The sequence below is a fragment of the Nannospalax galili genome, unplaced genomic scaffold, assembly GCF_000622305.1.
Source record: "Nannospalax galili isolate Female #2095 unplaced genomic scaffold, S.galili_v1.0 scaffold3109, whole genome shotgun sequence".
Classification (NCBI taxonomy): Eukaryota; Metazoa; Chordata; class Mammalia; order Rodentia; family Spalacidae; genus Nannospalax; species Nannospalax galili.
In genome coordinates this window covers 71,075-97,724 of record NW_008358944.1, presented here as the reverse complement: position 1 = coordinate 97,724, position 26,650 = coordinate 71,075, and the positions used below count along the sequence as shown (strand labels likewise).

At 36.3% G+C, this 26,650-nt stretch overlaps 1 protein-coding gene across 5 annotated transcripts in view; it reads left to right on the top strand.

The window, feature by feature from the left end:
- LOC103725290 (COBW domain-containing protein 1) overlaps window positions 1–26,650 on the top strand; it is a 66,730-nt gene that overhangs the window by 15,189 nt on the left and 24,891 nt on the right. For 3 of the 5 annotated variants that reach the window (XM_008822616.3, XM_008822614.3, XM_008822615.2), the window contains 6 exons: window positions 3,275–3,334; window positions 4,637–4,674; window positions 13,590–13,636; window positions 17,195–17,281; window positions 19,494–19,538; window positions 25,904–25,960. In XM_008822616.3, coding sequence (XP_008820838.1) covers window positions 3,275–3,334; window positions 4,637–4,674; window positions 13,590–13,636; window positions 17,195–17,281; window positions 19,494–19,538; window positions 25,904–25,960 — 334 coding nt within the window. The remainder of the gene's footprint in view (window positions 1–3,274; window positions 3,335–4,636; window positions 4,675–13,589; window positions 13,637–17,194; window positions 17,282–19,493; window positions 19,539–25,903; window positions 25,961–26,650) is intronic. The other 2 variants (XM_029558392.1, XM_029558393.1) reach the window with 2 other exon arrangements.

The following is a 26,650-nucleotide window of genomic DNA, read 5'->3' as shown; positions in this document are numbered from 1 at the left end:
GTGTGTTAGCATGTGTACCAGGGCACATGTGTGGTGATCAGAGGACAACCTGAAGGAGTCAGTTCTCTTTTGCTACCATGTGGGTCCCAGGAATCTAACTTAGGGTGTCGTTCTTGGCAGCACATACCGTTACCCACTGAGCCATCTTACCACATTTCTTTCTCTCTCTCTCTCTCTCTCTCTCTCTCTCTCCCTCCCTCCCTCCCTCCCTCCCTCCCTCCCTCCCAGGCTTTCCACATGATAGACAGGTAGGTGCTCTACTACTAAGTTATACCCTTAGCCCTATCCTAATTGTTCTGATTTATCCTTTGCATCTACATTTATTCTAATCATCTTAAGTTTTCTTTGATGTCAGTTCTGTTCCTACTAGTTTCTTTTCTGTTCCTTCCTGTTGTAAATGAATTTATTGCTTAAGCAATGCTATTAAATTGACTCCAAATTTATTTCATTTGTGTTACAAACTCTCTTTTTATATTACTGCTTTCTATCTTTTTTATTCAGGTTATATTGTTTTCAGGGATTTTTTGGTTTTTGTTTGATGGCTTTGTTTTGTTTTTCTGTTTGTTTTTGCTATGAAGAGCTTTAAAAATTTCTTTGATTTCTTGGATTATGTTTCCTTACAGAATGCCATTTGTCTTCCTTATTAATTTCTTTGGTTTCCCCCCTCCTTCCTGATATTTATCTTTCTCTGTTTTTCCTCTGCTGTAATCATGAATGTGTATTTGTGCTTGATGTAGAAAGATCAGAGAACTTTCATTTACTTACATGTGTTAATGAGGAATTCTTTTTAATATTTTACCTCTTACCCAAACATGGTTATCTTGAGACTAGTTTTAAAGCTGGAGATTATTGGGCATGTGGAGAAGGAAGCTAAAGGAAATGGGTGTCCCAGACAGACAGGTGGGATAATGTGGCTATTTGGCCATGTGCTCCCCTAATACTTAATATGCCCCCTTTGGGTTTATACCACCTGTCTAGGGGTACACAGCCAATACTTCCTGGTGAGGGGCATCATTAAACCTCAGAACTCTTGTTCATTTGCTCCCAGTCCTACTAAATGACTTCCTTCATAGAAATGGTCAAAAATGTTTCCTCTTAAAACTGTTGTTATTGATGTTTCCCTTTATTGCTTTACCCTAAGTTCTACTTTTTGCCATGTGGGGAGATATTTCTGATAAATGGTAGGATTTCATAAATGGTTCTCTTATAGTCTCTACTAGGGGTGGGAATTGAGTTAGGAACAAGGGCAGTAACTTACAGAGAACTTTGTTTTGTATTTTGATTACCGTTCTAAATTTATGGAAGGAGAGTCATCTTTTTTATCATTGTTCTGATGCTAAAATTTTGACATTTAAATTAAAAAATTTTTATTTTATTAGATTTTGAAGATGGGATAGTCTGTAATGTAGTTTAGAGTTTCTCAGCCTTGATACAAATGACATTTTGGGTTGGATGATTTTCTGCTGGAAAGAGGAACTATCTTGGCATTTTACGGTATTTAATAGCATTCCTGGCTTCTGCCTACTTAGAAACCAAGAGCATATCCCTAGTGCAACCCAAATATCTTCAGACAGTATCTGATATTCACTGGGAAGAAGAAGCACCTGTTTCATCTTTCATCTTTACTATTCCTATTTTGCTTTGTTTTGTTTTGTTTTGTTTAAAGTGTGTGTGTGTGTGTAGGAGAGAAGGTGAAGAAATGCAAGGGCACAAAAAAATGGAAATATAGGTAATTAGACTGAAAAGAGAGCTTGAAATAAAAATATTATTTTAAAAAGAGAGCTTCAAAAGAGTGTAAAGGAGGGGCAAAGAGGCGAGTGTGTGTGTGTGTGTGTGTGTGTGTGTGGTGTGTGTGTGTGTGTGTGTGTGTGTGTGTGTGTGTGTGTGTGTGTGTAGCCTGTAAGGGTAATATCAAGTGTAACATCATTTAGAATAAAAGCTCTAATACAATTTAAAATTTGGTTTAGTAATAAGCAAATGTTAGTGGTAAGACCTAAAAGCTATTTATTTGAATAGCAATCAGTTATTTTTTTAAAGTTATGAAATTGTATAATTTTAGGTATTTGGCTGAGTGAAAAAGTTAGCACTCTCTTTTGACTTATTGTTTAGTGTCATGACGCAGTAAATTTTATTTTTCTCCTTTATTAATTAAAATCATGTTTTTAGCCAAGAAAGTGAAAAAAAAATTCTTATTGGAAATTCAGCTGGTTCTTGCTTAGGAGACTGACATTCTCTAGTTCTAAGCTAAATAATTGTCATGGTAAAGTAATTTCCTTGAAAAGGACAGACATTGATTCTGCTCCTGTTACTCACAAATCCTATTTCAGTCAAATTGGAAAACTATTAAATCTTTGGGAAAAAATCAATAGGTATCAGGAAACCATTAGATCTTGTGGCCCTTGCTATATCTTGCATGAGTAATCACTGTAAACAGCTGACAGGTATTTCACTGTTGACACACAGTGATGCTTGGGGGACCACATCTTGTCAGGGTAGGTAGACGGCTTTAGACAGTGGAATGAGTTCAGATATCCTTGTTTTCTCCTACGTTCATTCTTTTAGACAGCACCATCACTAACTGGAATGGTGAGGCTTTGAAAAATCAAATACTTTCCTTGCTGTCAGTTTTCTTTTTCTTGTGTTGTGGGACACTAATCAGGACATGTGGTTTGGTGTTAAACCAGTTCCTGTCAAAAATAAGTTTCAGTTTCTTTCTTATAAATAATTTTTCTTCAGATCCAAGTTTTATGTCCAATACTAAATAAATATCTGAGGATTAATTAATTATACCAGAGAATTTATCATTTTATTTCTTGCTCTTTTTCTTCTATAAATTACAAGTTAATTTATTTGGGGCAATTAATTTTTAGAATTAATTTATGCTTTGTTTGCCCTTGGGAATAATGATTCATTTTTTTGTGTGAATTGTATGATTATCATGTTTAGGAAATGAGAAAAAATAAGTCCTGTATGTACTCAGCTATTGTGTCCATATTGTTTCACAATATCAATTGGCAAATTGTTTTGGCATTGGTAGAAGCATGCTGCTTGATTTGTAAGTGTTAACTTTTTTCTTAGAAATAGGGAGAGCAGTAGAAATGGTTATAAATAAAAACTTCTATCTCTGTAATTTCCACGAAAAATTGGGAGTACAGGTTTAATTTGTGATGTGTTCATCACGAATTCCATTGGTGCAAATTAAGACAGATTAAAGTCATGTTTTACAATTTGAAGAGGTATTTTTATTTGAATATGTCATGTTATGTATTTTCAGGTGCTGTGGCTTCTATATTTTGGGTTGATGCAGAATTAGGCAGTGATATTTATCTTGATGGTAAGTTAATAATTTTTTTTAAGTAAAATTTATTTTTATGTTTAAGCTTGTTTTGTTTATATTGCAGTTTTAATTCTTTACATCATTATTTTCAATGTTGCTTAGTAATTATGATGAATTCATTTTTTGTTCACAGGGATACTCAAGCCTTAGACAGTGATAGAACTAGAGTATCAAGTCCAAACTCTCAGCTCTAGTTCAGAACTTCCACTCAGGCTTTCCTTTTAAAATGTAATGTAGATTTCCTATGACCTCTGTTGTTATGCACTTAGTGTGTTTGAGGCTTATATTTTAGTCAAGGCAATGTAAGGACCATATTTTTGCGCTCATTTTTCCTTGAAGAATTAAATATGCACACACATATACATACTCTTTATTTAATCATTTTTTCAATTTGTATAAATTTATAAGCTTTATGTCGCTTCCTTAGTGAGGCATCTGTATCCCTGTTCCTTTTACCATCTCTTTCCCCTTTCTTACATTTCCTTAAACCATAGAATATACAGCAGAGTTGGACTTCATTGGGTAGTAATATATATCACATGCAGCTAATCGAATTCCATAGACGCCATTAAATTATGCTGTTATACTTTCAAAAATTATTTGGTATATATTTCAAAGTTGCTAAAGTAATTGATCAGCCATTTCACCTTTTTCCTTTTTGGTCTTTTTGAGACAGAGTCTCCCTGTAGCTCCAGCTGGCCTAGAACTCACTATATAGACCAGGCTGGCCTTGAACTCATGGAGATCCACCTGCCTCTGCCTCCCAGGTGCTGAGACCAAAGATGTGTGCCACCATGCTCAGCAGTGCTTGCTATATAAAACAGTTTTGTGAGCTAGGTTTAGTAACAGAGATTAGGAGTAAGGTATACTAAGATGTCTTAGATCTGTAAACGGTATTTTAAATATTTTAGAAAATCTGATTTTTATTATGTGAAAATAAATATAACCTGTTTTGTATAATTTGCCACATTTCATTCTTAGGAAATATATTTTAATTTGGACTAAACTTTAAACATAAAAGAAATTTTATTTTCATGATCTTAAAATTTATTTCATAAATTTGCTGTTTAGAAAGAGCTAGACATTCAGTATATATTTGAAATATATTCAATGATTCCTGAAATTAGTTAAATTACCACATTGATAAGGAAAAAATACTTTATGAATAGCATTTATGAACTGAAAGATGTTTACTCTTCCTTCTCAAGTATAGTTGTATAATGCTAATCAATTATTTATGTATTATTATGTAAAATACTGATAAAATTTTAAGTGACTAAGCTGCGTATTCTTTTGCAGGTATCATAACTGTTGTAGATTCAAAATACGGATTAAAAGTAAGTTGAACAAATGTGACTTGCTGATTTTAGTTAAGGTCAGAATGTAGAGTTGATTGTATCATTCTCTCTGTTTCTGTTAATTTTTTTCTTAACAAAAATCTTTTTTCAAAATAATCCAAGTAGTAGATGCAATTCATTTGTGTTTATATTATTTTGCTTTTAAATTAACTATTTCTTTTAGTCTGGTTTGGTGTTGTGAGAAAAATTGGAGTTACTATTTTAGAACAAAGTCATGGGGTCATGATAAAGTTTGGGTGTGTATTGCCCCTCTCTAGAATCCAGTACTATTTTTTTTCTGTTTGATGAAATTCAGCTTAATAAAATATATAAGATTTTATTTTTTGTGATAAACTATTACCAAACACAAGCTAGAAATGAGTTTTTTTAAAAATACAGCTTCATTAGAGAAAACCCAAAGAATGGGAGAAAATCTTCACCAGTGGCACATCTGAGAGAGGTTTAACATCCAGAATATATAACAAACTCAAAAAACAAAAAAATCAAGAAAGGAGGTAACCCAATTAAAAGGGGGGCTAAGGAGCTGAACAGAGAGTTCTCAAAAGAAGAAATAAAGATGGCTAAGAAGCATCTTTAAAGGTGTTCAACATCACTAGTAATTAGGGAAATGCAAATTAAAACCACTTTAAGATTTCATCTTACCCCAGTCAGACTGGCTAACATCAAGAGAACAAATGATATCAAATGTTGGAGAGGATGTGGGGAAAGGGGAACCCTCATCCACTGCTGGTAGGACTGCAAACTTTTTCAACCCCTATGGAAAGCAGTGTGGGGAACTCTTTAAAAACTACAGATGAACCTACCATTTGACCCAGTTATACCACCCCTTGGCATATACCCAAAGAACTCATCCTATTGCAGAGACACTTGTACATCCATGTTTGTTGCTGCTCTTTTCACAATAGCTAAGAGACAGAAGCAACCTAAGTGTCCCTCAACTGATGAGTGGATAATGAAAATGTGTTTCATTTATACGATACAGTTTTACTCAGCAGTAAAGAAAGATGAAATCATGAAATTTGCAGGTAAATGGATGGAACTAGAAACTGTTATACTAAGTGAAGTAACACAGACTCAGAAAAAAAAACAAAAAAAGACGACATATGTTCTCCCTGATGTGTGAATCCTAGCACCAAATCCTGGTAAGTGAGTATCCAGACACCAGGACAATGAAAAGGAACCAGAGAGGTAAAGGAAAAGAAAGAATCTAAAAGAGAAGAACAGTAGGAAACAGGTGTTAATACGGGAGATATGGATAAAAATGGGGTTATTTTAAGGGGAGGGGGGATGGAAAGTTATACAAGAAACCTAGGGAATAATGGGAAAGGAGCTCTAGAGAGGTGGGACCATAGGAGAAGGGTATTATTAAGGGAGAAATGGGAAAAATAGGGGCACCTTAAATGAGGAAACCATGGTGGAAGGGTTAGACAATGTGAGAGATAAATAATGCTTAGCTAGTTTTAAAAAACCAGAGGGAACCATATTAGGCCAACAACCTACTGACAAACTATACATACAACTAGATCAAAGATTATATCTGTCTAGGCAAGGTTTATCTGAGAATGTTTGGTCTTTGCCCAAGCTTTATCTACATGGCACATGGTAATTAAAAGTACCAGACTGGGGGCTGGAGAGATGGCTCAACAGTTAAGAACACTGACTGTTCTTGCAGAAGACCTGGGTTCGAATCCCAGCACCCACATGGCAGCTAACAACTGTCCTTAGCTTCAGTTCCAGGGGATCCGACAGCCTCTTCTGCCCTCCACGGACACTGCAGGACAAGGGTGCACTTACCTACATACAGGCATAACACATAGACTATAAAGTACCAGACTGGTGGAACTAACCTTCTTGGATGTTTAACAGCCATACTTTGAGGCCTATACTAATTTGGTCAGAGAGACATAAAGGACAGTTTTTGCTCCTTGCCCTCCTAGGTCAACTAAGTTCCAGGGGACTATGAGCATCTCTCAAAATGTCCTGTAACTGTGGTGAATCACCTGTTCTCTTGATCAAGGAGGCCATGGAGACCCCACTTAATGGACTTCAACCTGTGTCCAGTCTACAAAGAGGAGGGTCAACCCAGAGGGAACATTTCCTCCATGCTTACAAGTGAAGCCAGCCACGGTTGAGCAGGACCTTTGACTTATCTTCACGTAGATGGAACTGGTAAAAAAAAGGAGCCAGGGGCTCCTCTCAAGCCCATGTGACCCCCTGAGGAACAGATCCTCAAACAACCTTAACTTAAAGAGTAAAAATAATTGATTTACCTGGACCAACTGTAGGGTCTTAAACACCCAAAAGGAAAGTATAACCAAAAATTAAAGGAGTCAATATAATTTTTTAAGCGTCCATATGTATAGCTAAAAGATACATAACAAGAAACAATGCCAGACAGGAGATACCTTCCTTTGAGTTGTTGGCCAGGGTGGCCCAAGAGACTCCCAGAGAGTAACCCAGCATAGAACTGGGAAAATGAACAGCAGGCCCCAATCTTACCTAAAGGAATATTGACAAGTGATTATTCCTAGATGAGGAACAGCCAATCTTCCTAAAACAAGGATCTCTAGATAGGCTGACTGGATTCAGTAGATGGACAAGCATGGGGGAACAGCTGGGGGCACTGACAACACAGTGGACAGTAACGGGGATGACAGTATATGGGTTCCATTGGGGGAGGGGAGGCTATGGGAGGATGCCATTTGGGAAGTGGGTATATAGATGAATAAGCTTGGGATGTTGTGTATGATATACACACAAAAAACATCAACAAATTTAAAAAATGAGTTATATTTGAGCAGGAAGCATAAAAATTTACTTAATGTTAATTAGTAGAGGTGATAAACATTACCATTGAAATCTACCTGATGACTTTATATTCATACTCAGGTGCCAAGGCTCTGAGTGTAACTGATTGACTAGTAATAATCAGATACATAGAGATTAGAGACCCTTGTGCAAACATCTAAGTGTTAGTAGCATGAAAAATGAGTCTTTCTGTAGGAAGCAATATATTTTAAAATGAAATGGAGATCTTTTTTAAATGCTAAAATCTCATTCAATTTTATGTCTTACAGGGTTTATACTGAGTTCAATAATGTATAACAGTATTACTTCAACGGTGAACCTAGAAATTTATAGCTACTTTTGAAAGAGATGTATCTTTGCTCTGGAAATTGTTATTGAATATGTTAAACCTGTGATGAAATTCTTCTAATCATGTGGTTATTAAATTTTTAAAAAGTGAAGTAAACAAATAAAATACTGATTCATTTGATCTTGAGAATACCAAAATTTTATACATAGGGTTGGTGAGGAAAGACGCGCCATTATCCCCTGCTCTGAATGCTTTTGCTAACTGCAAACCAAGGTCCTTAAATACTGTTAGTGGCCTCAATTATAAAATGTGCTGAGATCCTTTAAAAGTTATTGCATAAAATGAAACAATTTTTCTCAACCTTTTATGTGAAACAAGAAAATTCTTTAAAAAATAAATATTGCAGCTGGGGGTGGTGGCACACGCCTTTAATCCCAGCACTTGGGAGGCAGAGGCAGGCAAATCTCTGTGTGTTTAAGGCCAGTCTGGTCTACAAAGTGACTTCCAGGCCACCTGGGGCTACAGGGAGACCCTGTCTCAAAAAGACCTAAATAAATAAATAAATAAACAAATATTGCTAAAGGAATCAGAGAATGAATTGGTTTTCCCTAGCACTACCCCTCCTGCAGATCTGCATAGATAGGGATCAAAGTAATAACTTCTTAGTTTAAAATCAGTGTTTAAAAGTTAGTTTTGTATTTTACCCCTGATGTATTTAAACTTAAGTTTTAAATTGTTTTTTCTTCCAAATCTTCAATGAAATTATATTCTAGGAAGATGTATCAGGTTTGTCCAAATGGCTACCAAAACTCCTTTACTGGGCCTTTTACTCCCTTCCCTCAGTTCCTTAATTTGAGAAATTTGAAATATAATTCCTTATTAAAAGTTTACAGTCTAAATTTATGAATAGATTAGGAATAAAAGAAAGGTTTTAAATGCTATAGCTTTATTTAGAAAATTTCTAATGGCTATGTGTGTTTGTGTGTGTGTGTGTGTGTGTGTGTGTGTGCATGCACGTGCACGCACGTGTTTGTTTGAAGGTCTCATTGTTTAGCCTGTGTAGTCCTTGAATTTGAAATGTAGTCCAGGCTGCTCTCAAATTCATGATCCTCCTTCCAATAGCTGGTATAGGTGTGGGTTGCCACACTTCGCTTAATGGGTTGCTCTTTAAAGCAAAGTTGGAGTTTATTATTTTAACATAGGTTTAATTACAGGCATTCAGAAAGAGAGACAGATTAACTTAGGAAAAGGACAGTATATACCCACGTGTAGGTGTGGGCTTTTCAGAAGTCATCTTAATGACTGTTTTGAAAGCATATTTCAAGCAAAAATGTGAATGGAGATAGCAAAAAACAAAAATCCATCAGGAAACTGGAAGTTCTTAATTTTGAACATTTATTATAGGCCTGTTTAATGTATCTGCTCGACTCATTTGGCATATTAGCAGACTTGGGATACTTAAGAGATAGACAGCAGCTAGGACATTTCGTTTGCTTTTTTTCAGGGACTTAACATGCCATATCCAAAGCTAAATGCTATGTGTTTTATGCTTATAGAAATAATTTTTTATGCATAGTGAAATACAGAGAGGAGTTAAGTAGACTATTTTATTGGCATGATAGAGACCAAAAATAAAGCAACATTCTGAATAATGCAAACACAGTATACGTTTAACCCCCTGCCACCTTGATAAAACCTCTTAAATTATTAAATCAATATACCTACACAAAACTGACATACTGTCAGGATAATGGAAACTTTAGATTTTCAAAGTCAGATATCAGATAAATAACTTTGCCTTTATATAAAGAATTTGCCAACTTGTCCAATACCTCTGGTTGCAAAGCTTGACCTCAGTAGCTGCTTGTGATTCAGAGAATTCTGAGGCAGTACAAGTAATGACAGTTGGATAATGGGCAGCAATTTAAGGGTGTCATGCTTCACAGAACCAGCCCATCACAAGTAAAGCTGAGAAATGGTACCCTGTGGCCAGCCAGCCAAATTGAAACTGAAGTGGTAATTGATATCATAGGCTATCACTCTAATGGGATTGTCACCCATTGATCTGAAATATTCATTTTTTAATCATGGGCAAAGAATTGGACAACTTGAAATGACAGCTCTCTATTCTCAAGGCTTGACATCTAGACTACTGACATTGTTCTTTTCACTTCTACAAATGTGACAGCATTTAATGCAATAGAATCAGTGAATGAAGTTTACACATAAAAGGTCAAGTAAGAGGTTCCTTTTTGGTTCTTCTGTTGTATTGCACAAGCTGTTGAAACAATTCAGTCAGAAAACAGTTTGGCTTGGAAAAGCCAGAAAAATAAATAGACTGACATTATGTGGTAATTTTTTTTTAAAGCAGATACCGTGTTAGATCTATAACCAATCCACTTGAAAGGAATTGCTGTTTCTTCTTCTTTGTCTCTTAGCTGACATCTTTGTCACTAGATTTATTTCTGTTTGGTCACACAGTTCTTTCTTAGGTAATGAATTTTAAGATAGTTTTGATTTATTTTCTTTGTTTGATCAAGATTTTTTTCTTCATTTCTGCAAAAAGAACCCCTTGTAGCCTTTCTTGAAGTTGTGTCTATAATAGTAATTTATTTCAAAGAATTTTTTGTCCCCCCAGCTTTATTGTGATATAACTCACAAGTAAAAATTGTGTATAATTAAGGTATAGAATTTTGTATGTTGATCTGTACATATGTTGTGAAAACATTGTGTAACAAGCATAAGCGTTATCCATCCACTCACATAGTTACTACTTTTTGCTAGTATGTGGGGTGAGATCTAAGCTTAGTCAACAAGTTTCAAATATTCCATCCAGTAGTCTTTTAATTATAATCACCATGCTATAATAGCTTTTCAGAACTTATTCCTCCTTAGAAACTGAAACTTGTGTGCTCTGGCCAATATCTCATCTCTCTTTTTTTGTTTGTTGTGGTAGGCCACATGGGAATTTGAACTTTTACCTTTTGAATATGTTGGATTGTTGGGTTTGTTAATACCAAAATTATTACTCCCTTTTTGACATATGCAAAAGCTACAGTCTCTAAGCAAAGATGAAGAATCTTTTGGAGATGTGGATTTCTCATTTTGTTTTTTGGGTTTTTTTTTTTTTTCCTCTCAAAAAATTAAAAAAATCTTTTTTTCATGTGCCTATACAGATAAATTTGAATTTTTGCTTTTATTTATAAATGGAGTTCTCCAGGGGCTAGAGAGATTGCTCAGTGGTTAAGAGCACTGAGTGTTCTTGCAGAGGACCCAGGTTCGATTCCCAGCACCCACATGGCAGCTATGAACTGTCCTTAGTTCCAGTTCCAGGGGAATCTAAAGCCCTCTTCTGACCTCTGCAGCATTGCAGGACACAGGTGCACTCACATGCATGCAGGCAATACACTCGTACACAAAAAATAAAAATAGTAAATAAAATAGTAAAAAACAAAACCAAAACAAAAAGGGAGTTCTCCAGGGCTGGAGAGATGGCCCAGCAGTTAAGAGCACTTACTGTAGTTCTTACAAAAGATCCAGGTTCAGTTCCCTTACATAAGCTGCTTATAACTATAACTTCAGGGCCAGGTGTGGTGGTACATGCCTTTAATCCCTGCAGAGGCAGGTGGAGCTCTGTGAGTTCAAGGCCAGCTGGGGCTATAGGGAGACCCTGTCTCAAAAAGACAAAAAAAAAGGAAAAAAATAACTGTAACTCCAGTTGTAGGGGATCTGATGGCCTCTTCGCATGCAGTGCAATACATATATTCAGGCAAAACACACAGAAAATAAAAATAATAAATAATCTTTTTTTAAAAAAAATGGAAGTCATCTGACTTGTTACCAAATATCAGCGAATGTTCTTTTGAATAGCAAGCACAGGATTAATTCTTTTTGCTAAGCTTGACTTGGGAAGGTAGGAATTTCATGAGGGAAATGTAGGGCTGATATCCAGAAAATTTAGTGTTAGTAAACATTAAAAATTTTTTTTTATTATTTTTATTTTGTGTATATGCATGTATTGCCTGCATGTAGGTAAGTGCACCCATGTTGTGCAATGCCTGCGGAGGTCAGAAGAGGCTGTCGGATTCCCTGGGACTGGAGTTATGGACAGTTGTTAGCTGCCATGTGGATGCTGGGATTCGAACCTGGGTCTTATGCAAGAACAACCGGTGTTCTTAACTGCTGAGCCATCTCTCTAGCCCCTAGTACACATTTTTTATGTTTAGATAGCTTTCATATGTGCACAGGGCAGGACATTTGTCTTTTTTTTTTCTTTAATTCATATATTTGTAATCAAGTTATATATATAGGTAGACTTTTATTTCAGGAGATTTTAAGTTATATTTAATCTTTCTTGTCTGTCTGGAGGTAGTCAAATATTAGTCTATTTCTCATTTAACTGTGAGTGAAAATTTCTAATCTTTTGGAGAAGTAAATCATTCAAAACATTGTAAGGTACTTTGTGAAAATGCCATTTTGTTTTTAAAATGCCATTTGTTTTTAAAAACAAATATCTAATTCTTTTATAGTGTCTTTTTTATGTTATACACTCTCAACCAGATAACCCAATTGATATGTGTACAAATGAAGCTTCTGATGCAGTGTCTTGAAAAATACTTCCGTTTTAAAAGAATGTTTTATATTACAGGATCATCAAGAGGCAAATGCCTTGATAACATTGTATTGTTTAAGTATATTTACTGCTCACTGGAAAGGAATTTGTTGCTACATATTATATATCATTTTTCAAATAACTACATTTATGTATCTATGTCAACAAATAGGAGTATTAACTCTAGTTCATCCAAAGACTGTTTGTTGGGCCTGTGAGCTGGCTTTGTTCCAGGGTCTGTTGATAGCTTTACTCTCCAGAGGCAGAGTATATCATAATAGGATTTTTTACAGTCAGAAGCAAAGAATAATTATGAAAAAGTAGGTTTAAACTTGGTCTTTTGGCATGGAATATTTGTGATACAATATACTCCATGTTCCCTGAATTCCATAATTGGAGATTGGGCCTGCACTTGGAATGTATAGGATAGTATCCAAAATGAAGACGAGTATGTTACTGCTGTGGTTTTAGTTCTCATTAATTCTGTTTCACCCTAAACAGTATTTGGAAAATCTTTAGAAGGGAAAAAAGAGTTTCCCTCTAGAGTCTTAACCAAGTTTATTTAATATAACTATCATCACCTTGTCCTTAAGTTCTAAGCTAGGCAAATGCCTTAATGATCACCTCCCAATGAATTGTGAAACTACATTTGACAAAATATAATGTTATTTTTAGATGATCCTTCTATATACTCTCTTATGTAATTATTAGCACTAAGTAGCATTGTATATAAGACTGCTTTTACATAACATAAAAGACACTCCAAAGTTTTTAAGTAGTGTTCAATTTACTTCTATTAAGCATGTTTTTAGTTACAATAAATAATCTGAGCCTGGTGTGGTCATGTACTCCTTTAATCCCAGCACTCAGGAAACAGAGGCAGATGGATCTCTGTGAGTTCAAGGACAGCTTGGTCTGCATAACTGGCCAGCCAGGGTTACAGGGTGAGACCCTGCTCAAAACAAAAAAACAAAAAAACAAATTTGGTGATAGTATGCAAATATACATTATTCTGTGATGATATGGGCATTTGATTTGGGTTCTTTTATAAACCAAGAATAGTTATTTCTCATAATTGTTAAAAAACCTAAATGAGTTAATGTGTAAAACAATAATTTATAAAATTCAGTTCAAATGCAAAGTGTATTATAGTGCAGTAACTTTAAAAAAATTTGTTTTGTACAGCATTTAACAGAAGACAAACCTGATGGCTTTATCAATGAAGCTACTAGGTAAGTCATATTTAAAGCTTACGTTGCTTGTTGACCAGTTAGGAGAAGAAGGTCATTGATGTGAAATCATAAGACAGACTAAAAATATAAACTTAGTTAAGGCAAATTTATTTCCTTTTTTCCCCATGAATTATTGCTATCTTTTTATCATGGTCTAATAATAGCATTTAACCCCATATATATTGTGAGCTAAAATAAATGCTTGGGATAAGACTTCTTTCATTTGATGACCTGAGGAAATATTTTTTTGTCTCTTTGAGACAGGGTCTCCCTGTAGCCCCAGCTGTCCTGGAACTCACTATGTAGAGCAGGCTGACCTCGAACTCACAAAGATCTGCCTGCCTCTGCCTCCCAAGCACTGGGATTAAAGGCGTGCATCACCACGCCCGGGACCTGAGGAAATCTTAACATTTAAAAATATTTTATTTTCATATAATTTCTTTGAAATTGAAGATAGAAATAGTAAATTTGTTCCCTTAAAAACTGCCTCATTAGAGGCTGGATCAAAGACACTAGGAGATGGAAAGACCTACCATGCTCATGGATTGGTAGAATCAATATTGTGAAAATGACCATCTTACCAAAAGCAATTTATAGATTCAGTACAGTCCCAATCAAAATACCCACAACATTCTTCACAGAGTTTGACAAAAGCATTCTAAAGTTCATATGGAATCACAAAAGACTCCAGATAGCCAAAACATCTTGGGCAAAAAGAACAATGCTGGGGGGATAGAGCTATAAACAGAGTCATAAAAACAGCATGGCACTGGCACAAAAATAGACATGTAGATCAATGGAACACACTAGAAGACCCAAACATGAGTTCATATAATTTCAGCCACCTGATATTTGACAAAGGTGCGGAGAACACACAATGGAGGAAAGATAGCATCTTCAACAAATGGTGCTGGCAAAATTGGATCTCCACCTACAGAAAAATGAAACTTTTCACCTGCAGAAAAATGAAACTTGACCTTTATCTTTCACCCTGCACAAAAATCAGCTCCAAATGAATCAAAGACCTCAATATAAAACCTGAAACTCAGAAACTGCTAGAAGAAAACAGGCAGCACCCTCCAAGATATAGGAAAGGACTTTCTAAATCAGACACCAGCTGCTCAAGTGCTAAGGTCAACAATCAGTAAATTGGACCTCATTAAATTACAAAGTTTCTGTACAGCGAAAGAAACAACCGAAGAAGGGAAGAGGAAACCCACTGGAGTGGGAGAAAATCTTCACCAGCTACATATCCAACGGAGGACTAATATCCAGAATATATAAAGAATTCATAAAAAAAAAAAAAAGAAAGAGGAAAATAAATGACCCAATAAAAATATGGGGGATAGACCTAAACAGAAAGTTCTCAAAGAAATAAAAATGGCTAAGAGGGACCTTAAAAAGTGCTCAACATCCTTAGTAATTAGAGAAATGCAGACTGGAAAGCAGTGTGGAGAACACTCAAAAAACTTAAAATGAACTCGCCATATGATCCACTGATACCACTCTTTGGCATATACCCAAAGGACTCATTGTACTGTAGAGATACTTGTACATCCATGTATGTTGCTGCTCTTTATAATAACTAAGATATGGAAACAACGTAAATGTCCCTGAACTGACAAATGGTTAATGAAAATGTGGGACATCTACTCAATGGAGTTCTACTCAGCAGTAAGAAAAGATGAAATTATGAAATTTGCAGGTATATGGATGGAGCTAGACAGTGTTATTCTAAGTGAAGTAACACAAATGCAGAAAAGCAAACGATACTCTGTTCTCCCTCATTTGGATTGTAGTACCAGTCCCTTATATGTGAGTATATAAATTCTGATGTAACACCAGGAGCTAGGAAAAGGGAAAGGATACATGGAGGTAAAGGAAAAGAAACAACCTGAAGGGGATAGTAGGGAACAGATGTTACCTGAGGGAGGGGGAAAAAGTAGGAGTAATCGGCAGGGAGGAGAGGAGGGAGGGACATGCAAGGGACCATGGTGTGAGGGAGGGAGGGAAGTCAGGAGAGGAAAGATGGCGGGAGTCAGGAGGTATTGGGAGGAGGGTGGGGATAATGGGGGTGCTGTGACTAGGGAGTGGGGGGAGGAGGGAGAGGCGCCGGATGGGAGAAAAATCAGTGGAGATGAGTGAATCTAGGGCTAGGAAACCTGGGGTTTGGTGGGGGGATGGGGTAAGCATGGATGGGTAGGGCATCTGGGTTTGAGTGGGAAATATATGAAATTTAAAAAGCTCAATTAAAAAATGTTAAAAACAACTGCCCCATTGTCATTCAGTATAGAGGAACAAATGCTGAAATGCTTGTAACTTAGCACTTAAAACAGTTTTTATTAAAGTATCTTTATGTTCCTAGTTGTTTTGTCTTTAGACTTATAACTAAATTAGTTTCCCTATTCTAAGCATATTCTTGCTAATGGAATAAAGGTTTAGAATAGATGACAATCATTAAGTATGCTGCTGGGTTTAAGGGTGAGGCCCCTGGGATTTGGTACAGATGATCCCAGCATAGGAATAAAGACTACAAGAAGCAATTAAATCCTCATCGTAGAGTGTGATAATTGAGTTGTTTTGTAGTCCTTCCTAAACATTATTTTTACTGTATAATTGTGATTCAAATTAGAATGAAGTTTCAAATTATTGAAACTTGTTTCTCTTGAAAATTTTTATTATAGAAAAAATATATACATGAAATTGAAAATATCAGACTATTGTAAAAATCTTAAGATTAAACATTGAATACCTCCAAATTTAAAGACTAACTGTAAAGAGAGTGTTTTTATGCACATAAAATTTACTTTAAAAACAGTTGGATTACAACTTTTCTGTTGAAATTTGCATTTTTGGTGAATTAAAGTCAGCTTTTAAGAATTTCTCTGTGTTCTCTGATTTATATCATAAGACCAGGATTAGAAACAAGTAGTCCAGTGATGAGAATTTCCTGAAGAATTGAGGAAAATTTAACTTTGAGTTATAATAATTTGTTTTGTTATGTAACACTTTTGCCAGCTGGATTCTTTAACTGGAATTTCTATGTATCTGTTTTACAGTGATAATATATATTTATAGTGAAGAAGATATTTATACAAGATTCCGACATATTGAGGTGTAGTTTTTAAAAACAAAATAAAACTAATACTAAGTGAATTTCTCTGTATTTCTTTTGAAAATATGGAAATATTATATTTTTTATCAAATAGACTATCATTATTCCTGGGATAGTGGGTATCTGAATTTTATTCTTTACAAAGAAATCCTGTATTGAAAATCATCTTTCTAATAGTCAACTCTTAAGACTTATCTTTATAGGGTCAGCAATGAATACTTTTTAGGTGAAGACTGTGTCATGAAATCTAGCTTTCCTATATTGATGCACGCATTTCCTCTATACTGTCTGAGGAATAAGTAGATCAGGAGGAAACTGAATCTCAACTACAGAACCTAAGCTAGCTCTTAGCTAATACATTGATTTAACTAAGTTGTTTCTGGATTTATTTTTGATTTCTTAGCGTTCTTCTTTTGACATCTGATGTTTGTTTACTGTTTTAGGCAAGTTGCTTTGGCAGATATCATTCTCATCAATAAAACAGACTTGGTTTCAGAAGAGGAGTTAAACAACTTAAGAACAACTATTAGGTACAATATATAGTACTTGTGATTGTATATTTCAGAAAGCCAGAAGAAAGAATTTTCAATGTTTCCACCATAAAGAGATGATAAATGTTTAAGGAGATAGGTATGTTTAAGTGTTACGCAGTCTGTATATTTAAATATCACATGGTACCCCATCAATATGAACAATTTTTATGTTTTTATATGTCAACTAAAAACCTAAATTATTTCTTGAAAAAATGTACAACCATTAGTTACAAAATGTTGTGTGTTAAGTACCTTCAAATCTATTCAGTATATAAAATATTTTTACCATGACTTGTCCTGTAGAGAATAAAGTTCAAGGTTGGCTTGCTTCAAGAACCATTAAGGAATCACATATGCTGTTGGTTGACTCTTAAGTAAATAGAAATATATAAAATTATTCCCCATGGCTCACTTGCAGAGCATACTTCAGAATTCATAGGCTGGTAATCTGGAGTCCATTTCAAAGTGTGCTCTTTGAGCCTTTCCTAACATCAAGCTCCCTAAAACCATTAATTTACCTTCTTAGGAATGTGTCTTGCATGTTCCAACTTTGCTCATAATGTTTTCTTACTTTGCCAATTTCTGAATCCATTCCCTGCCAGGAGCTTCACCTATGGAGCCCATTTTCTTCCTTTTCCATTTCTTACTGAACAGTCTTCCTTGCTGAAATGGTGTTAACTTACTTTGACTCTGTCAACTCTGCCTTGTCCTCCTTTAAGTCTTCATTGTCCTTGGGAAGGCTGGTCAGTATAGTATAAGGTGAATGATGCTCAAGTTACATTATTAGTCAGTGATCAAGCAGTCATTTTGCTGACTCTTCTAGAGACTTCCATTCTTTTTGAAACCAAAGATGGACTCTACAAATGAGGTTAGAGTCCAGGATCTTCTGAATCATTTTATAAGGCCTAAACCAGAAAATGCCACATACAGAGGTACATTCAATGACTTGTATTATTGGCCATTTTCTGCATGAATGACATTAGCATATTTAATACATATAACTCCTGCTGACCTCATGTTTTGACTGTAGTACTACTGCTTCATATATGTTATGAAACTGAATAAAAATATATCATTCATTAAGAGGTTGTTTGCAGTGATTATGATTGTAAGAGAAAGAAACTCACACTGTTTCTGTATATTTGGTCTTATTTTAATAGTAAAATCCTTAAAGTAATGTTTCATGTAGAGGGCAGGTAATGTTGCATAGTGTTTAGGAATATGGACCTTGGAATCTGCTCAAGTTGTAATCCTTGGTCTGTTTCTTACTGTTCTTAGGGGGTTTATTTAAGCTTCTCAAACCTCATCTGCAAAATGAGTAATACCTATCTTACAAGTTTGCTTTGAGTATTACATGAGACATAGGAGATGTTCTTAGTGAACTTTGCATCATGGCTGCCACTTAGTAAGTGTTTTGTTAGCTTTACTACAATTTAGATTTTTTTTCTTAAGAGTGTATTCAGAAGAGGAGATTAAGAATCATGTTAAGTAGTGCAAAGAGTGAGACTTCCTTGAGAATCACTGTACATGGGAAAGCTTACCCATGAGAACAGGCTGAGCAAGTAGCGCATATCCTGGGCACATAGCAGTAGCAGTGAAAGCAAAAGAGCTGATGTTACAGAGATAAATAGATGAAGTGCTCAGTGTTAGGAATTAAGTTTTTGTGTGTATGTGTGTGCCATGCAAAAGGAACCATTGTCCTTATTTCAGTGTTCTGTGTCACCATTTGTGCAGTGTGCTGTGTTAAAATTGCTGTCACTCAAAAGTTTGGAGTGCACATTTTAAGAACGTTAGAATGGCGGGCTATTTATGAATCATCTTTTTTTCTTTTCTTTTTGGCAATGCTGGGGTCAAGCCTTGCACATGTACAAAGCCTTGTACATGCTAGGCAAGCACTCTCCACTGTGCCATTTCCTCACCTTTTTTCTAAAGTAAAGGCTCTTTTTAAAAATCACAGTCATGCCTAATCAGTTTTTGGATAGATTTTTGCATATCAAGTTTTCTTAAATACATGAGTATAGTACACCAGATTTGTGGTTTGAAGAGAAAGAATTACTAAACCATAGAAAAATGCAAGTTTTGTTTTCCCATTTTTAATTTTTTATTACTTCCAGTTGTCGTGTTTGCCTATTTTCTGTTTTATGATTGTTATGTACTTTTAAAAAATTATCATTTACTTTTTTAACCTTTTCTTTTTCACTTATTTCAGATCAATAAATGGACTGGGAAAAATTTTAGAAACGCAAAGATCAAGGTACTTTTAAAAAGTTACTACTAGGGCTGGAGCTATAACTCGGTTGGTTGAGTGCTTACCTCATATGCTCAAGACTCTGGGTTTGACCCCAGTACTGCATAAACTGCCTGGTGGCTCATGCCTGTAATCCTAGCACTTGGGAGGTGGCAGTAGAAGACTTGGAAGTTCTAAGTCATCCTTGGCTATGAAGGTAGTTCAAGGACAGCTTGGGCAAGGAGAGAGATAGAGATAGGAATAGAGGCAGAAAGAGAGAGCTCTATTACTAATAGCAATAGGAAATAACCTTAGCCCTTAGTTTAAAACTAAACATTCAAAATTAATAATTTGGTTATAATACAATAAATATATAGATGCATTAAAATAGGAATTAAAATATTGATTTGAATGTGTAAATTAATTGGCATGTTTAGTTAGGACCTTTGCTAAAGACTGCAGAGCTGTGGTACAGAAATCTGGAAAAGTGTATTGAATAATCTCAATTTAAGGCATTTAAAATGGTTTTCTAATACTCTTTAATCTTAATGTTTTACAGTTGCAAAAAAGTATGCAATAAAATTCCATGGACTTTGTATGTTCAAGTTCCTGATGTATCTATCCCTTTATTGAAATTTTTATTTACATTTTCTTTAGATTTTTCTCATTTACAGTTGTGTTCATAAAGATATACATAACTTTATGAAATAGTCATACTCTTAAAATATCTGTGAACTGTTTTCCATTGAATGATATCATGATTTCAGAAAATTTCTGTGCAAGGGTTTTTTATTAAGCTTATTTTGTAACAAGAAAGACTTAGTAGCAGATAGACCCTGCAACATGCAGCCAGCAGCTCTGAGGCTCCCAGCTGGCAGCCTAATGCCATCCAGCCCCTAGCTGAGAGATTCTTTCCTTGCAGTGCAGCAGAAGCCTTGTCTGTGAGAGCGAGATTAGAGGTGCTGACAGACTACCAGAAGTGTGAGGCAGGAACAGCAGCAGCTGCTTCTGAGCAGCTGGAAAGTGAATTTGGTATGCATTCCCAGGAACCACGGATGCCTCTACTGTGGTTCTGCCATAGGCACTGTGCAAGCAAATGTGCCCTCAGCTTTTTGAATTCCACTGTAGAAATCTGATTAACTCATACTCTGAGCTATTCCTCAGTATGTCGTCTTCCTATTGCATCCTATGTTCATTTTCTCCTTGGTCTTTTCTTTGTAGATGCAGACAACTCCATAATGCTTAAATTAGCTTTTAAGAATTTTATCCAGGGGCTGGAGAGATGGCTGAGTGGTTAAGAGCACTGACTGCTCTTACAGAGGATCCAGGTTCAATTCCCAACACTCGTGTGGCAGCTAGTAACTTTTCATAATTCTAGTTCCAAGGGATCTGATGCCCTCTTCAAGCATTACAGGCATTGCATGCATGTGGTACACTACATACATGTAGGCAAAACACTCATACACATAAAATAAAAATAAATAAAATGTAAAAGATCATATCTGTGGTTCTGTTGGTGATAGCATGTGTTCAGTTCATATTTATAATCATCTTATATTAGTTCTCTTTATTTTCACTTTGAAATTATGCATGTCCTAAATGAAGATTCCTCTTGATTAGCTCATTATGCAGTAACTTTGTTTGTCGTTGCTAGTGTTCCTAACATTTGCTCTTACAAGAATAGTAAATATGCAGTGCTTGTTACTTAAAGGACAAGTGAACAAAGGAAAAAAATTCTTTTCTTCTGCTTCAACAGCATCTGTTGTTTGCCCGTGTACCTGAGACTTTGAAATAATACTTCCTTGCTGGAAAAACTGAAGTTGAGTTCGAGACCATTTCAGTGAAGATCAGACATCTGCATAATTTTTATTTTGGGGTCATGAATCATGAATATTTCCTCAAATTCCTTAAGACATAGCAACTTGGGCTTCCCAGTTTAGAAACTAGAAATTTTATTTTATGTGTGTGAGTGTTTTGCTTGCATTCTGTATGTGTACCAATGTACACAATATCTACAGAGGACAGAAGAGGGCATTAGATACCTTGGAACTGGACTTACAGTTTTTAGGCCCATGTCAGTGCTGGGAATTGAACGCCAGGTCCTCTGCAAGAACAACATGTGTTCTTAATCATACAGCCATCTCTCAAGTCCTGTGATTTAATTCTTAACAAAATAATTGAAGCCATTATTTATTTATTTTTGGTCTTTTTTTTAATATGTATTTTTTTATTGAATTTTTTTGTGTATTTCATACAGAGCATCTTGAACAATCTTAGTCATCTTTATACCTCCGTTCCCCACTGGCACCTTCCCATAGCCCCCCATCCCCACTGGAGTCCATATACTCTGTCATCCCTGTTAAGGCCCACTGGGTTGTCAGTGTCCCCAGCCATTGCCCAGTGCAAGTCCATCCAGTGAGTCTAGTCAGCCTCTCTAGAGTCCCTTGTTTTTCGTTTTTTTAAAAAACTTATTTTTAATTTTATGTGTATGAATGTGTTGCCTGCATGTATGTGAGTGCACCCATGTCTTGCAGTGCCATGGAGGTCAGAAGTGGGCATCGGATTCCCCTGAAACTGGAGTTAAGGATGGTTTGTAGCTGCCATATGGGTGCTGGGAATCGAACCCGGGTCCTCTGCAAGAGCAATCAGTGCTCTTAACCGCTGAGCCATCTCTCCAGCCCCTAGAGTCCCTTGTTTTAGGAAGATCAGCTCTTCCTCATCTAGCAGCAATCAGTTGCCAACATTCCTTCAGATAAGACTGAGGTCTGCTCTTCATTTTCCCAGTTCTATGCTAGGTTATTGTCTGCCTGAGTTTGCATGAGACTTGTGTATGCTGACACCATTAGGTTCCCAGGAGCTTGCAGGACTCTGTTTCCATATGGTCATGCACCTCCTCCCTGCCTCTTACAATCTTTCTGCCCCCTCTTCTGAGATGGTCCCTGAGCCTTGTGTGGGTGAAGTTTAATAAAGGGGTCCTGTCCAATGACCATCATTCAGCAGACTCTTGATTTCTATGCTTTGGCCATTTGTGACCTTTTGTGTTCCTGGCCCTCTGCTGCATGAGGGAGCTTCATTATTGAGAACTGAAAATTCATTAGTGTCCTCTTCTTTACCCTTGTTCTACATTCCATAAGCCTTAGGTGTAGAGGTTGCATTGTAGATGTGTCACGTAGGCCTGGGGCAATTCATAGACAATGTCCATGTGTGATCAGTTGTGGTACTTCATAAGAGTCTCTGACTGGTGTAAAATGAGCTTCTTTGATGAGTGGTGACTGGGATATTTGTCTGTAAATATAATGATACATATTTTGCACATAGTAAGAAATCACATTAGTCTAGTGATGTGACAGTCTTGGGGGTTTTCTCCAAGATCTGTGGCCACAGCGACCATATGTATTAGGTTATGTTACATTACTCCCATTGAGTGGGCATTTAGTCAAATGAGGTAACTGTTGATTGCCCCAGGATAAAAGTGCCACTACTGCCTGCACCAATGACATATGCTGTGCTGGACATTAATAATGTGGCTATTTGGTCTTGAAGGGTTTTTTTTTTTTTTTTTTTGGAGACAGTCTCCCTGTAATCCCAGCTGACCTGGAAGTCACTATGTAGACCAGGCTGGCCTCAAACTCACAGAGATCAACCTGCCTCTGTCTCCCAAGTGCTAGGATTAAAGGCATACATCTCCACGCATGGCCTAAAGCTGTTATTTATTATTGTTATTTTTTTACGTCAAACCATTTTATTCAGAGGCTTGAGGGTAGGGAGGCGCAGATGAGATGTGCATGGTCTGATATCCTTGGCTGGCCAGGTCTTCCTGGCCGCCTTGGTGCTAAGAGTTGTTTTTTATGTTTTAGTTTCTTTTGTATTTTATGGTTGATAAAAACTGGCAAAAGTGAAAGTGCTGTAAATGCGCATAGCAAAAGGCTCACCCTGGCTGTGGGCAGTGGGAGTAAGAGTAGTGTGCAGTGTGTAATGTGCAGGACTGTCTGCTGGCGAGAGTTAAGTTCATTGGGGAGCAAATAGAAGTTCTAAGGTGGGTGGCACAGACTTCTGAAGTAGGGGAAGGTTAGAAGACATACCATTCTTACCTTTTGTGAACTTTTCTTAATTTTAGAGATTTAAATGGACTGAACTAAGGAAACTCAAAACCTAGCCTAGTTGGTTGATAATTAACCAATTCAACATATACTAACCATTCTACTAGCTCCAAGGCATTTGAGGGTGAGTTAAGAGTTTAAGTAATGGATAAGACAAAAGGTTCTTTAGAGAAAATCTGTATTTGGGGAAAACAATAGTGAGCAAGCAAAAAGCAATACCTTAGATGTTACTAATGTGTCACTACAGAAATATTAATACTTAGAAGAATAGGAAGACAGAGGAATGACCATTTAATTCTCCCTGATGAAGACTCAGGAGAATTTGACTAGGAAAGTCATCATTGATTGGAGTCTTAATGAGCTAGATGGCCAGGAGTGGGGGTGATTTTCTAGACGGTCAGAAGATTTTATATTGCAGGGAGAGACCTGGAAATATTTAGAATGACTAGAGCATCTGGCAGCACTGCAGAGAAAAGGTGGATAACGCCTACCACAAAGGATCTTGAGTCCATGGTACATAGTTTGGATTTTTCTTCTGTAGGCAGCAAGGAATTAGTAAAGGACTTTGAAGCAGTAAAACTCTTGGAAGGTGGACCCACTGTGGGTCTAGTCCCTGGAATACAGGGACTACAGGAAAGAGCAAAGCTTAAATGGAGTGGGGATGGAAGTAGGTTTATAAAGGGCAACTGCTTTGGTTTTAATCAGTTTGCGTTTAGATGAATGAGCAACTTGGGGTGGGCTCGTTCATTTTTGACCTGTCATGATAAATATTTGTTAAACTGTGAAGGTGGAAAAGAAAATATGTTTACTTTACGACTTTGATCTCTTATTGTAAATTGATACTCAAAAATTTCTTCACAGAACACTTACTTCCTTGCCAGGTCATTTTCCTAGTTCAACATATCTAGCATGTCCAGAATTTGAAGTGCTGATAAAGTCTGCTAACATGGAACTTTGGAGTATTTGTCTTTTAATAAGATGGGAATTTGTCTGACCGTGCCAAGATAAGCTTTCATAATCTAGTGGAGCCTAGTCCTGAGTGTGTGGGTGAACAAAGCGAGCACAGCTGGCCAGTCCTGAGCTAAAGGAGATATTTTATCTCATGTTTGTACATTTCACAAAAAAATCTTGAATGTGACAAATCAACTTTAATTTCCCCTTGTGAAAAAAATTTAATACATGTGTGACACCCGCTGGAATTTGGTTCTAAAATGCAATTGTTCTTCTGCCACTTTCTTTTAAATGCTCCCTTCATCTTAGTTTAATTGTGGAGAAGTCACTGTCCTGTAAAAACTGAAAATCAGGCATCCATTTTTATAAATTTACCTTTATGAGTTTAATCCAAACCAGATATTGATTGTGATAATATATGATTCTCATTGATTTGAGTTTCTATATTCCTAATAAGGCTCAGTTATCAGTAAATAATTCACAGAGGAAAACATCAGTTCTGACAGCACTGTGACCTGGGAAGTTTCGTTCTACTTGTGCCTCATTCTGAATGAATGAAATCAGCATGTGGGGTGCTAGAGAGACAAAATTTTTACACTGGTTTGACTCTTTTCGGTTTTGCTATTGACTTATTTTTTGGTGTGTGGGATTGGGCTTGCCACTTACTTGATAATGTGCTACACTTACATATGCTCTCCGAAGGTGCTAGACTCCCAGCCCTCAACTCCTAGTATTTTTATATTGCTGTTTTATCATGGAAGGAGGAGTAAAAGAGTTACAAAAATTCCTAAGTATTTGGAATATTCTTGAATTATTATCCAACTCTGGTTTCTTTTGTTTCCTGTTTTCGGTAGTCTGCTTAGAAAAGTTTGTTATTTAGGTGGTCTTTTGAATCTTAAAAATACAGCTTGTAAACAAGATTTTATTTTTAAGCATGTGAGTGTACCATGTATGTGCCTGGTGCCTACGGAGGCCAGAAGAGGGTGTTACACCTCTTGGAACTGGAGTTAAGGATGGTTGTTAGTGCTGTGTGGGTGCTGGGACTGAACCTGGATCCTCTACAAGAGCAGACAATGCTTTTAACTGCTGAGCCATCTCTCCAGCCTCTATGCTTGCATGCTTTGATAAAAGTCTCAGACAGCTTTTTCTGAGATGTGATCTCATGTAGTCCTGGCTGGCCTTGAACTCAGTGTGTAGCTGAGGATAATCCTTCTGCCTCTGCCTACTGAGTGTTGAGATTATAGGTCTATGCTACCACACCTTGATTTACTAGATGTGTTTCACAAAATTTTCAACTATTCATGTGAATTTTTTTCTTCATGTGAATTTTCTTCCTTTTAGGGTTGATCTCTCAAATGTGTTAGAGCTTCATGCCTTTGATAGTCTCTCTGGAATAAGGTAAGATTTTAGCATTTTGGTCATTATTAATGTAGTATATTTTGTTCCACAGTTTCCCTTGATTTAAGCTGTCACTCCTGTGGCATACAGGTTCATTCTTTGTTTTGTTTCTTGAGGCATGTTCTCTCTTTGTAGCCCAAGCTAGCCTTAAACTTGTGATTCAGTGCCTCAACCTCGCAAGTACTGAGATTACAGGCATGTACCACCACATCTGGCTTACAACATCATTTTTAATTATGATCTTGAAAGTTTTGTTAATTGGTTGTTTGGAAAACAATGTATTTTCCTCTGTAAATTTTTTTTTTTTTTTTTAAAAAACCTTTATTGAGAATTTCATACATGTATATAAGGTGTTTTGTTCAATCCACAAGCTCCCAAATACTTTTGACATTTTTGGCCTTTGAAACAGAGTATGTTGCTAACAGAACCAAGGACATTTTGACTTTTAGCCAAGAAACTGGTTGCATTTCTTTGGGACCTTTTTACCCTAACTGCCTAGCCAATTCCTACTCCTATTCTCATCACACCATCCTCTGAAAGGGTTACCCAAATTGCCAATAAGGAATAGGGATGCTGACCACTCTGGCTTCTTCCATGCTGAACGGTGAGACATTGGAGTACCCCTTCAGTGGGTCTATCTAAAAGACTCCTAAATTGCATAACTCTTGTCTCTAAGGGAAGTCCTTGAAT